Below are 14,061 nucleotides of genomic sequence, written 5' to 3' on the forward strand. Positions count from 1 at the left end.
CACTGCTATGCTTTATCTTGGCCAGGTCGCAGTTGCAAATGAGAACTTGTTCTCAACTAGCCTACCTGGTTAAATAAAGGTGAAATAAAATAAATAAAAAATCAATGTCGTCACGACATCATCATAATCCTGTGTCAACAAGGCAATTAAAATAATGATAGTCAGAAACATTTCCACATTGTTGAACATAACAGAAAGGCTAGATGTTGTAATTTTAATACGCTTGCACATAAATTGATTTAGAAAGCATAAAATTACCACATGGTCTTCCAAATTAAAGCAAGGTAATAAAATCTTTGATCTGGCCAGTGACACGCCACAGTAGACAGTCACCAACAGCTCTCTAGGCAAATACTTATTTTCCACCATAATTTGCAAATAAATTCATAAAAGTCCTACAATGTGATTTTCTGGATTTTTTTCCTCATTTTGTCTGTCATAGTTGAAGTGTACCTATGATGAAAAGTACAGGCCTCTCTCATCTTTTTAAGTGGGAGAACTTGCACAATTGGTGGCTGACTAAATCATTTTTTGCCCCACTGTATACTGCAAATCTACCATTCCAGTCTTTTACTTGCTATATTGTATTTACTTTGCCACCATGGCCTTTTTTTGCCTTTACCTCCCTCCTCACCTCATTTGCTCACATCGTATATAGACTTGTTTATACTGTATTATTGACTGTATGTTTGTTTTACTCCATGTGTAACTCTGTGTTGTTGTAAGTGCCGAACTTGTAACGTCGTTCGTCTGTCGAATGAAGAGAGTCAGACCGAAATGCAGCGTGTAGGTTACTCATGACTTTAATGAATGAAAAGGTACATGAAATAACTGTATATGAAAACAACAAACGATACGTAAAACCTATTACAGCCTATCTGGTGAACACTACACAGAGACAGGAACAAACACCCACAAAATACAAAGCGAAAGTCAGGCTGTCTAAATACGGTTCTCAATCAGAGACAACGACAAGCACCTGACTCTGATTGAGAATCGCCTCAGGCAGCCAAGCCTAACTAGACACACCCCTAATCAGCCGCAATCCCAAATAATACAAACCCAATACGAATACAACATATAAACCCATGTCACACCCTGGCCTACCCAAACATATAACAAAAACACAAAATACAATGACCAAGGCGTGACAGAACCCCCCCCTAAGGTGCGGACTCCCGGACGCACCTCAAGAGCATAGGGAGGGTCCGGGTTGGCGTCTGTCCATGGTGGCGGTTCTGGCTCGGGACGTGGACCCCACTCCATTAATGTCCTAGTTCCTCCCCTTCGCGTCCTGGGATAATCCACCTTCTCCGGCGACCATGGCCTAATAGTCCTCACTCAGATCCCCACATAACTGAGGAGCAGCTCGGGACAGAGGGGCATCTCAGGACAGAGGGGCATCTCGGGACAGAGGGGCATCTCGGGACAGAGGGGCATCTCGGGACAGAGGGGCATCTCGGGACAGAGGGGCAGCTCGGGACAGAGGGGCAGCTCGGGACAGAGGGGCAGCTCGGGACAGAGGGGCAGCCCGGGACAGAGGGGCAGCCCGGGACAGAGGGGCAGCCCGGGACAGAGGGGCAGCCCGGGACAGAGGGGCAGCCCGGGACCGAAGCAGCCCGGGACTGAGGGGAAGCCCGGTACTGAGAGGAAGCCCAGTACTGAGAGGAAGCCCAGTACTGAGATGAAGCCCATGCAGGTAGTAGGCTCCGGTAAATCCTGGCTGGCTGGCAGATCAGGAAGAGACTGGTTGTCGAGCAGATCTGGAAGAGACTGGTTGTCGAGCAGATCTGGAAGAGACTGGTTGTCGGGCAGATCTGGAAGAGACTGGTTGTCGGGCAGCGCTGGGCTGACTGGCGGCACTGGCGGCGCTGGGCAGACTGGGAGCACTGGCGGTGCTGGGCAGACTGGGAGCACTGGCGGCGCTGGGCAGACTGGGAGCACTGGTGGCGCTGGGCAGACTGGGAGCACTGGTGGCGCTGGGCAGACTGGGAGCACTGGCGGCGCTGGGCAGACTGGGAGCACTGGCGGCGCTGGGCAGACTGGGAGCACTGCTGGCGGCGCTGGGCAGACTGGCGGCGCTGGGCAGACTGGGAGCACTGGCCGCGCTGGGCCGACTGGGAGCACTGGCGGCGCTGGGCAGACTGGGAGCACTGGCCGCGCTGGGCAGACTGGAGACTCCGGCAGCGCAGGAGAGGAGAAAAGCGCTGGCTGCGCTAAACAGGCGGGAGACTCCGACAGCGCAGGAGAGGAGAAAAGCGCTGGCTGCGCTGAACAGGCGAGGCGCACTGGAGGCCTGGTGGTGCTGGAACTGGTGGTACTGGATCGAGGACACGCACAGGAAGCCTGGTGCGGGGAGCTGCTACCGGAGGACTGGTGTGTAGAGGTTGCTCTGGATAGACCGGACCGTGCAGGCGCATTGGAGCTCTTGAGCACCGAGCCTGCCCAAGCTTACCTGGCTCGATGCCCACTCTAGCCTGGCCAATAGGAAGGGCTGGTATGTGCTGCACCTGGCTCTGCACCCGCACTGGAAACACCGTGCGCTCCATAGCATAACACGGTGCCTGCCCGGTCTCTCTAGCCCAACGGTGAGCACAGGGAGTATGCGCAGGTCTCCTACCTGGCATAACTATTCTCCCTTCTAGCCTCCCCCCCCAAAACATTTTTGGGCTGCTTTTCCGGCTGCCTCCTCATACCTGCGCCGCTCCGCTTTAGCCGCTTCTATTTCTTCCTTGGGACGACGATATTCTCCAGGCTGAGCCCAAGGTCCTTTACCGTCTAATTCCTCCTCCGATGTCCAAATCTCCAAGTGGTGCAGCCTCTCCCACTGCAACTGCTCTTCACGATTAACAGGGAGAGTAGGCTCAGATCTGACTCCAGACTCAGCCACTCTCTCTCTGCGCTCTCCCCCGTTACTTTCGGTTTTCGCTCTGCGTCGCCGTGTTTTCCTTTTTGACTCCATTAGCCTGTAGCCCTCTTCGCACTGCTGAAGCGAATCCCAGGCGGGCTCCTGCACTCGCTCTGGGTCGGCCGCCCACCTGTCGATTTCCTCCCACGTCGTATACTCCATGCTTCTGCTGTCCATAACGTCCTCCTTTAACTCCTGCCAGTTCACACGCTGCTCGGTCTGTGAGTGGTGGGTGTTTCTGTAACGTCGTTCCGTCTGTCAAACTTTGCTTTATCTTGACCAGGTCACAATTGTAAATGAGAACTTGTTCTCAACTTGCCTACCTGGTTAAATAAAGGTCAAATAAAAAATATAGCACCTCCTATTTACTGCTGCTCTTTAAATATTTGTTATTCTTATCTCTTACCCCCCAAAAATGTATTTTCTTAAAACTGCATTGTTGGTTAAGAGCTTGTAAGTAAGCATTTCACTGTAAGGTCCCAACCTGTTGTATTTGGCACGTGACAAATAAAATGTATTTGATTTGACACGTTTCCCATGCCAATAAAGCCCTTGAATTGAATTGAATTGAAAGAAAGATAGATAGATAGAGAGAGAGAGAAAGAAAGATAAACAGAGAGAGAGAGAGAAAGAAAGAAAGAGTGTGTGCGTGTGCTTGTGGTATGTGTGTGTACATGCGTGTGTTTAGTCAGTGACGTGCCTAATAGAATCTCATTGTGTTCTGTTGATGTGAGACTTTATGCGTTATTAAATCAGTTCAGAACCTTCCTAGAAGCACTGTTACATAACTATGGAGATAGCTATTTTGTTCATGTTTATATTCAGTACATTTACATGTGTTCTCTATGTGTTGTTTCACGTTCAGATGTTACAATAATACACAACGTTGTGCTAGATTAGACTGTGGCTGAGATCAAAGCCTCTTAGAGAAGCGATTTGTGAATTCGGCAGCTCTCTGATACGAAAAAAGCAGAGAAAAGAGGGAGAGAAAGACTTCCTCACTCGCTGTAGGTCAGAATCTGCCTCCAAGGCCAAGGTTAGATGGAGTTTACAGACAATCCCACCTCTGTAGAGGGAAAGCTGGGGTGGTAAACTCAACTCCTGAGGGACAGCAGCAGTATTGCAGATTTTAATTATTTCCCTTGACTCTAACACACACATACACAGAGCAAAGGTCAATGTCCCCAATGTGTTGCTTCTTGTGATCCTTTCCACTTGTTTCTCATTAAAAAGTCTAGTTCAAGCTGTGGGTGTTGGTATTCAGAGCAGAACCTCCACGTATCGAGATAGGAATAAACAACACATTTTTTCACCAATTAGTACGAAATGATGTATCCAGACCCTCCAGGATTTAGTGGGGATTTCTAGTGACATTTGCGGGCAAAAATGATTGATTTTGGTGTGACAAGTCTGACAATTTGTAAGGCACTTTGCAATGAATTTGTTGCGAAAATGTATTGATGTGGTGTGATTGGTTGAAAATACAACCCCTCTGTTTTGTACAGTGGTGGTGGGTCAGTTTTATGCAATATATATTGCAATGATTTGACAATTTTATGCAGAAATAGTGTGGGGATTTTTAACACTTGCAGGCCCTCACATAATATGCAGGAAGTTCTTGATTTTGTAGAAGGAATCCTGGAGGCACAAATATTTTCACAATGTCTGTAAACGTTCAGTCTTTAAGCACAAAGTCGGTAGAAAGAGGTTACCAATAGAGATCTTTGTGCAGAGCTGTGCTGGGGTGGTAACACTCCCCACTCGAGATCAGGGTTCAATCCCAGCATCCACTGTTTATCCCACTTGCTTGTGTCCCCACCTAATTTCCTTACTGTCTGCCTGAGTGTTAAAACACCTCAAATGTGTTCAAGCACCAAAAATAAAAAAGAAGTGTAGAGAGACGTGCTGCCAGTCAGACATGTCAGTTAAGATTTATCAAAGCGGCTAATACAAATGCTAGGGGATCACTGTGCTAATACAAATGCTAGGGGATCACTGTGCTAATACAAATGCTAGGGGATCACTGTGCTAATACAAATGCTAGGGGATCACTGTGCTAATAGAAATGCTAGGGGATCACTGTGCTAATACAAATGCTAGGGGATCACTGTGCTAATACAAATGCTAGGGGATCACTGTGCTAATACAAATGCTAGGGGATCACTGTGCTAATACAAATGCTAGGGGATCACTGTGCTAATATTATTATTATTATTATTATACAAATGCTAGGGGATCACTGTGCTAATACAAATGCTAGGGGATCACTGTGCTAATACAAATGCTAGGGGATCACTGGGCTGTTAAAATATCACCAGAGGGATCAACGAGCAGACATCTATGTATCTGTCGTCTCATGCAGCTCCTATGTTTAGTGCACACACTGATTTTAGAAGGTCCCATATGGCTGCTGTCCAAACACTTAAAAGACACACCCTCGTCCGCATACCCTCACCTTATTCCCATTGGGGGAATCCCCGTCGCCATCTTGGAGGGCGGTTCAAATGATTAGCCAAACAAGGGAAGTTTACAACATAAGCCCCTCAGCCCTCGTTTTTAGTCGGCTTTGCGAGTGTACAATTATGTTCACTCCAGGACCTGAAAGTCCCCATAATTCAATTTGTGACTATTGTACATCCGCTAAGAAAAGTCAATGAAAACTTAAAAACAACATCAATGGAGAAGTCGGCATACAAGTGTAAGTAAAAACGAATGCAAATAAGTTGGAAATGTTGCTACTACGTAAAAAGTAAATATGTTTTTGTTTGGTTAGCTTTTGGAAATTGTAGAAATAAAACATTTGACTTCTTCAGAAGTTCCAGCTAGGCAGGCTAATGTTATTTATCTAATGAATTTGCTAGCTATCATACATTAGGCGTATATTAATATTGATATATTTAGTATAAGTAGACATGCACTCATCATTAAATGTAGCGGATATAAAGCACCCACAAGCTAACGGTTGCTGAAAACACAATCATGATGAACGAGTGACCAATTTCTCGGCCAAGGGTGGTCCATTTAAAAATCATTCCTTCCTCCCTCACCCCTTGCCCTGTAAGTGTATACTCGTCAGACGTCATGATACATCATCAGAAGTGTCCACTTAATTTGAGGGCCGAGGGGAGAGTGTTTTAAGTGTTTGGACCGCAGCCCATGTCTCCCCAAGGCCCTGTTTACTACTAATCCTTCATGAGTGTATTGATCTCCCAATAGATCAATCTGTGGAACTCTTCAACTCAATCTGTTTTCTCATTTAGTCAGCCAATAATTGGTCAATGAGTCTCTCTTTCTCCCCCTTCCTCCTTCCTCACTCTGTCCTTCTGTCTTCTCTCCTCCTTCCCCTCCTCACTACCACCCAATGTCTCTCTCCTTCCTCACTACCACCCAATGTCTCTCTCCTTCTTCCCCTCCTCACTACCACCCAATGTCTCTCTCCTTCCTCACTACCACCCAATGTCTCTCTCCTTCTTCCCCTCCTCACTACCACCCAATGCCGCTCTCTTTCTTCCCTTCCTCACTACCACCCAATGTCTCTCTCCTTCCCTTCCTCACTACCACCCAATGCCTCTCCTTCCCTTCCTCACTACCACCCAATGTCTCTCTCCTTCCCTTCCTCACTACCACCCAATGCCTCTCTCCTTCCCCTCCTCACTACCACCCAATGCCTCTCTTTCGTCCCTTCCTCACTACCACCCAATGTCTCTCTCCTTCCCCTCCTCACTACCACCCAATGCCTCTCTCTTTCTTCCCTTCCTCACTACCACCCAATGCCTCTCTCTTTCTTCCCTTCCTCACTACCACCCAATGTCTCTCTCCTTCCCTTCCTCACTACCACCCAATGCCTCTCTCCCTCCCCTCCTCACTACCACCCAATGCCTCTCTTTCTTCCCTTCCTCACTACCACCCAATGCCTCTCTCCTTCCCTTCCTCACTACCACCCAATGCCTCTCTTTCTTCCCTTCCTCACTACCACCCAATGCCTCTCTCCTTCCCTTCCTCACTACCACCCAATGCCTCTCTTTCTTCCCTTCCTCACTACCACCCAATGCCTCTCTCCTTCCCTTCCTCACTACCACCCAATGCCTCTCTTTCTTCCCTTCCTCACTACCACCCAATTCTTCCCTTCCTCACTACCACCCAATGCCTCTCTCCTTCCCTTCCTCACTACCACCCAATGCCTCTCTCCTTCCCTTCCTCACTACCACCCAATGCCTCTCTTTCTTCCCTTCCTCACTACCACCCAATGCCTCTCTCCTTCCCTTCCTCACTACCACCCAATGCCTCTCTCCTTCCCTTCCTCACTACCACCCAATGCCTCTCTCCTTCCCTTCCTCACTACCACCCAATGCCTCTCTCCTTCCCTTCCTCACTACCACCCAATGCCTCTCTCCTTCCCTTCCTCACTACCACCCAATGCCTCTCTCCTTCCCTTCCTCACTACCACCCAATGCCTCTCTCCTTCCCTTCCTCACTACCACCCAATGCCTCTCTCCTTCCCTTCCTCACTACCACCCAATGCCTCTCTCCTTCCCTTCCTCACTACCACCCAATGCCTCTCTCCTTCCCTTCCTCACTACCACCCAATGCCTCTCTCCTTCCCTTCCTCACTACCACCCAATGCCTCTCTCCTTCCCTTCCTCACTACCACCCAATGCCTCTCTCCTTCCCTTCCTCACTACCACCCAATGCCTCTCTCCTTCCCTTCCTCACTACCACCCAATGCCTCTCTCCTTCCCTTCCTCACTACCACCCAATGCCTCTCTCCTTCCCTTCCTCACTACCACCCAATGCCTCTCTCCTTCCCTTCCTCACTACCACCCAATGCCCTCTCCTTCCCTTCCTCACTACCACCCAATGCCTCTCTCCTTCCCTTCCTCACTACCACCCAATGCCTCTCTCCTTCCCTTCCTCACTACCACCCAATGCCTCTCTCCTTCCCTTCCTCACTACCACCCAATGCCTCTCTCCTTCCCTTCCTCACTACCACCCAATGCCTCTCTCCTTCTCTTTCTCGCTCTTACCACTCTTTCTCCTGCTCCGCTTCTCCTCTCTCCCACTCCTCTCCCTCCCCTCCCCAGGTATCGTGTCGTTGATCTCCCTGGTGGTCCTTTCATATGACCGCTACAGTACCCTGACTGTGTACAACAAGCGTGGTCCTGACTACCGCAAGCCCCTGCTGGCCGTGGGGGGCTCCTGGCTGTACTCCCTGATCTGGACGGTGCCCCCCCTGCTAGGCTGGAGTAGCTACGACCTGGAGGGGGCCGGCACCAGCTGCTCCGTGTCCTGGACCCTGAGGACGGCTCAGTCCCATGCCTATATCATCTGTCTGTTCGTCTTCTGCCTGGGCCTGCCCATCGCCATCATGGTCTACTGCTACTGTCGGCTACTGTGGGCAGTCAAACAGTGTGTGTGTGTGTGTGTGTGTGGGGGGGCACAGATACTGTTGACTGATGGGAGGGAGGGAGAGGGACAGAGACAGATGCGGAGAGAGTAAAGTGTTGACATTGAGAGATGCACAATGTACTAAAAGAGAGACTGAGAGAAAACAAAATAATGTGTGTTTGTAGATAAATAAATATCTAATTTATTGGTCACATACACATGGTTAGCAGATTATTGCGAGTGTAGCGAAATGCTGAGTTGTGAAAGAGTGTGTGTGTGTGTTAGAGAGCCCTCCAAATTGAATTGAATCTGACTCACTATTGAGATCAATTTCAGCACTATACTCACAACTAAACTAAACCCTTATTGTGTTTTAATCAAGATTGGTGTGATTCATGCGCCTGCCCATTCAATTTATTCTGGGGGGTCAATTAACTCCAAGATCACCCTGGTAGAACACCTTGTGAGTCTGGAGAAAGAGGTCGTGGGAATTAGGGCTGGGAATTGCCAGGAACCTCATGATACGATATTATCATAATACTAGGTGCTGTCAGGACCCGGTTACGAACCCGGGTCTCTGGAGTGAGAAACAGTCACTTAACCAACTGAGCCACGAATAGTCGGCAGAACCCAGAAGATGAGGCAGACACAGCAGTACTTGAGACGGTGTATTTAATGAAGTAAAAAGTGAAGTTCAGGAAAACATGTAACTCCACAACCTCAAAAGGAATTCCACAAGAACAAAGGCAATCCTCCAAGACAAAAAGGCAGATGCGGAGAGAGTAAAAGCCTCAAAAGATACTCAAAAAACAAACAAACAAGAACAAAAAACAGAATTCCACAAGAGAGTCCACCGGGATCAACAAGAGTTCTCAGAGTACTAGGGCTGGGTGCTAACATACAAACACAGAGCAAAGAACAGAGGAAAACAAAGGGTTTAAATACAATCAGGGGAAACGAGGCACAGGTGCAAATAATAATGGGGATCAAGGGAAAACAAAAGGTCAAAAGGCACAATGGGGGCATCTAGTGACCAAAAACCGGAACAACCCTGGCCAAATCCTGACAGAATCCCCCCCCTAGGAACGGCTCCTGACGTTCCTACCAGCTCTCTCAGGGTGGAGGGCCCTGAAGTGACGAATGAGGTCAGGGTCCAGTATGTCTTTGGCAGGAACCCAGGAGCGCTCCTCAGGACCGTAGCCTTCCCAGTCCACCAGATACTGCCAGGACCGCTGCACCCGACGGGAATCCAGTATCTGATGGACGGTATAAGCCGGCTGGCCTCCAATGACACGAGGCGGAGGGGGAGGTCTGTCTGTCGGGACAAGGGGAGAACAAACAGGTTTTAATAAGGAAATGTGAAACGTGGGATTAATCTTAAGGGATCTGGGTAAGTGTAGGCGATAAGAAACTGGGTTAACTCTCCTGGCAACTTTAAAGGGACCGATGTATTTTTGGGACAGCTTGCGAGACTCCACCCGTAGTGGTAAGTCTCTTGTGGAGAGCCAGACTCTCTGGCCGGGGCGCAGGGTAGGCCCGGGACGGCGACGTCTGTTGGCTTGTTGTTGGTCCTTCTGTGAGGAACGCATAAGATTAAGACGGGTCTTCCTCCACATAAGCCGACAGCGTCTGACGAACTTCAAGGCTGAAGGCACTCTGACTTCTGCCTCCTGGTCCGGGAACAATGGAGGGGCATAGCCAAACTGACACTCGTGCGGGGACATACCAGTGGAGGAGGAGCGCAAGGTGTTGTGCGCGTATTCGGCCCAAACAATGAAGGACGACCACGTGGATGGGTTGTTACGAGTCATACATCGGAGGGTGGTTTCCAGCTCTTGATTCATCCTCTCAGTTTGGCTGTTGGACTCCGGATGGTACCCTGAAGATAGACTGGCAGAAGCCCCCATGAGTTGGCAGAAGGCCTTCCAAAACCTAGAGGCGAACTGGGGACCTCTGTCAGAAACCATATCTTGAGGAATGCCGAAGACTCGGAACACATTAATTACCAACTCAGCCGTTTCCTTGGCAGAAAGGAAGGCCAGTAATGAAGTCCAACGAGATATGGGACCAGGGTCTGTGGGGAACAGGTAAAGGGTGAAGGAGTCCTTGCGGGCGGAGGTGAGAAGATTTGCCCTGGCAGCACACGGGGCAGGCATTGACGAAAGTGGCAATGTCTTCTCTTATGGTAGGCCACCAGAACTTACGCTGGATGAACTCCAAGGTGCGACCTACGCCCGGGTGACAGGTGAGGCGAGAGGAGTGCCCCCACAGAAGGACCTGAGTCCTCACTGCCTTGGGGACAAACAACCGATTGGCAGGACCTCCTTTTGGGTCCGGTTCAATAGCTTGAGCTCGTCTCACGGCATCCTCAACTTGCCACGAGATCGGAGCCACGATCTTAGCAGCAGGAAGGACAGGCATGTCCGTGTCATCTCAAATGGCAGGAGCGTAGACTCGGGACAGGGCATCCGGTTTGAGATTCTTTGACCCGGGCCGATAGGTGAGGATAAACTGGAATCGATTGAAGAAAAGAGACCATCTAGCTTGTCTAGAGTTCAACCGCTTCGCCTGCTGGATATACTCCAGATTTTTGTGGTCCGTAAGCACTTGAAACGGGTGAGAAGCCCCCTCGAGCCAGTGTCTCCATTCCTTCAATGCCATCTTAACCGCTAGGAGTTCACGATCCCCCACATCGTAGTTCCTCTCAGCCGGGGTAAGCCGGTGTGAGAAGAAAGCGCACGAATGAAGCTTCTTGTCTTCACCCCTCTGAGACAGGACAGCTCCAACACCAACCTCTGAGGCGTCTACCTCCACCACAAACGGTTCATCCGTAGTCGGTAGTATCAGGATGGGAGCAGAGAGGACGCGCTGCTTGAGCCCTTGGAAGGCCGTCTCAGCTTCTCTTCCCCACAAAAACCTTGCATTGCCACCTTTGGTTAAAGCTGAGAGAGGGGCTGCCACCAAGCTGAAGTTCTTGATGAACTTGCAGTAAAAGTTAGTGAAGCCCAGGAAACGCTGAACTTCTTTAACGGATTTGGGGGTGGGCCAATCCGCTGCCGCCCCTACCTTCCTGGGGTCCATTTGGACTCGACCGGGTTCCACTACAAATCCCAGGAATTGTACTCGGGATGAATGGAATTCACATTTTTCCGGCTTAACGTACAGATGGCTGTCTAGTAGGCGTTTGAGTACTTGTCTGACATGCTTAGTGTGTTCTTGAAGAGAGCTCGAAAAGATGAGGATGTCATCCAAGTAAACGAACACAAATATGTTAAGCATATCCCTATGCACATCGTTTATGAGCGCTTGGAACACCGCTGGGGCGTTGGTCAGGCCGAAGGGCATCACCAAGTATTCATAGTGACCAGTAGGCGTGTTGAAAGCGGTCTTCCACTCGTCACCAGGTCTGATCCGCACAAGATGGTATGCGTTCCGCAGGTCAAGCTTAGTGAAAACAACTGCTTCCTGGAGCAGCTCGAAGGCTGTGGCCATAAGGGGTAGCGGGTAACGGTTACGGACGGTATGGAGTCCCCGGTAGTCGATGCAAGGACGTAATCCACCGTCTTTCTTGGCCACAAAGAAAAACCCTGCTCCCGCCGGGGAGGTGGATGGACGCATGAGGCCTGCTTCCAGAGCGTCCTTGATGTAGGTATCCATAGCAGCTCGTTCGGGTGGAGATAGGGAAAAGATCCGACCCCTGGGAGGGCAAGTGCCCGGAAACAGTTTGATGGGGCAATCATAAGGTCTATGGGGTGGTAGCATGGTGGCCCTCTGTTTGCTAAATACCAGTTTGAGGTCATGGTAACACTCGGGAACTCGGGTCAGGTCGATGGATTCTAAAGACTCGGGAGTAGAACTCGGGGAATTCGGGAAAATACAAGTAGCTTGGCACGTAGGACCCCACTGCTTGATAGTGCCCACAGACCAGTCGATGTGAGGGTTATGGCTGTGAAGCCAGGGGTATCCAAGGAGGAGAGGGAACTCGGAACAGGAGATCAAATGAAAGTTCATCAATTCCTGGTGTTGTGAAACTGAAAGTCGCAAGGAGGTAGTGACATGAGTGACAAGTCCAGATCCGAAAGGGCTTCCATCCAATGTAGTAACCCTCATGGGTTAGAAGTTCAGAGGGGAACGCCATTCTCCTTCGCCCAGACACCATCTATGAAGTTACCTGCGGCTCCAGAGTCTACCAAGGCTTGAAGGTGAAGCTTGTGGTTGTCCCAGGAAAGGGTGACTGGAATGAGCAGACGGGAGTTGGACGGATGGGAGGAGGTTATGTTTCCCATTACAGTTCCCCCCCTGGCTGTACGGGACAGAGCGTTTCCCTGGAGCCCGGGACACGTGGAACGGAAATGGCCCGGTTTGCCGCAATATAGACAGCGCCGCTCCCTCATCCGGCGGTCTCTCTCAGCCTGGGAGATGCGTCCAATCTGCATGGATTCCGGTGGAGCCAGCGAGGATAAAGGTGGGGACTCGGAGCTGGGACTGATAGGGGCTAGAGGTCTACGGTTGAGTTCTCTCTCTCTCAGACGCTGGTCAATGCGTGAGGCCAACTTGATCAGGGACTCGAGATTGTCTGGTGGTTCCCGAGTGGCCAGTTCATCTTGGATAGTGTCGGAAAGGCCTTTCAGAAAGCACACCATGAGCGCCTCGTTGTTCCAGCCACTCGCTGCTGCCACCGTGCGGAACTGGATGGCATAGTCCGTCACGCTGCGCCGACCTTGGTGGAGAGTCAGGAGCTGTTTGGCTGAGTCAGGACCACTGCTTGGGCCTTGAAACACTCGTTTGAATTCCTCAGCAAAGGCAGAGTAGCTGGCACAGCAGGAACTATGGGCATCCCACACAGCAGTAGCCCAGGCCAGGGCTTTTTCCGAAAGCAGGGTGATGATATATGCGATCTTAGACCGGTCGGTGGGGAACGACAAGGGTTGCAGCTCAAAGGAGAGAGAACATTGGGTGAGAAACCCTTTACAAGCACTTGGATCACCTGAGAACCGTTGGGGAGGTGGAAGACGAGGTTCAGCCAGAGGGTTAACTGCCATGGGTACGTGAATCTGAGGTACTGGGACGGGAACTGTTGCCGGGGTAAGTCGATCAGATATCTGCTTTATGGAAGTCAGCATCTCCGACAGAAGATGAGAATGTCTAGCCATTAAGGCCTCTTGCTGAACCAGGGCGGCTTCGTGGCGTTGGACAGTCTCCTGGTGGTGGGACAGCATGGCAACAAGGTCCTGGGAACTGGCTGCCTCTGGGTTCATTTTTGGCTCTGTGTTTCTGTCAGGACCCGGTTACGAACCCGGGTCTCCGGAGTAAGAAACAGTCACTTAATCAACTGAGCCTCGAATAGTCGACAGAACCCAGAAGATGAGGCAGACACAGCAGTACTTGAGACGGTGTATTTAATGAAGTAAAAAGTGAAGTTCTTCAGGAAAACATGTAACTCCACAACCTCAAAATGAATCCTACAAGAACAAAGGTAATCCTCCAAGACAAAAAAGGTAAATCCACAAGGTGGAAGGTAAAGCACAAAAAGCCTCAAAAGATACTCAAAAAACAAACAAACAAGAACAAAAAACAGAATTCCACAAGAGAGTCCACCGGGATCAACAAGAGTTCTCAGAGTACTAGGGCTGGGTGCTAACATACAAACACAGAGCAAAGAACAGAGGAAAACAAAGGGTTTAAATACAATCAGGGGAAACGAGGCACAGGTGCAAATAATAATGGGGATCAAGGAAAACAAAGGTCAAAAGGCACAATGGAGGCAT

The 14,061-nt window shown here is 49.9% G+C and overlaps 1 protein-coding gene across 1 annotated transcript in view; it reads left to right on the top strand.

The window, feature by feature from the left end:
* The window catches only part of LOC124044463 (opsin-3-like), a 36,836-nt gene extending 28,151 nt beyond the window's left edge, over nucleotides 1-8,685 (top strand). Inside the window, exons 2-3 of the mRNA XM_046364095.1 lie at nucleotides 7,990-8,314; nucleotides 8,676-8,685. Coding sequence (XP_046220051.1) covers nucleotides 7,990-8,314; nucleotides 8,676-8,685 — 335 coding nt within the window. The remainder of the gene's footprint in view (nucleotides 1-7,989; nucleotides 8,315-8,675) is intronic.
* The last annotated feature ends 5,376 nt before the right edge of the window (nucleotides 8,686-14,061 follow it).

This window comes from Oncorhynchus gorbuscha, linkage group LG09 (genome assembly GCF_021184085.1).
Source record: "Oncorhynchus gorbuscha isolate QuinsamMale2020 ecotype Even-year linkage group LG09, OgorEven_v1.0, whole genome shotgun sequence".
Lineage (NCBI taxonomy): Eukaryota > Metazoa > Chordata > Actinopteri > Salmoniformes > Salmonidae > Oncorhynchus > Oncorhynchus gorbuscha.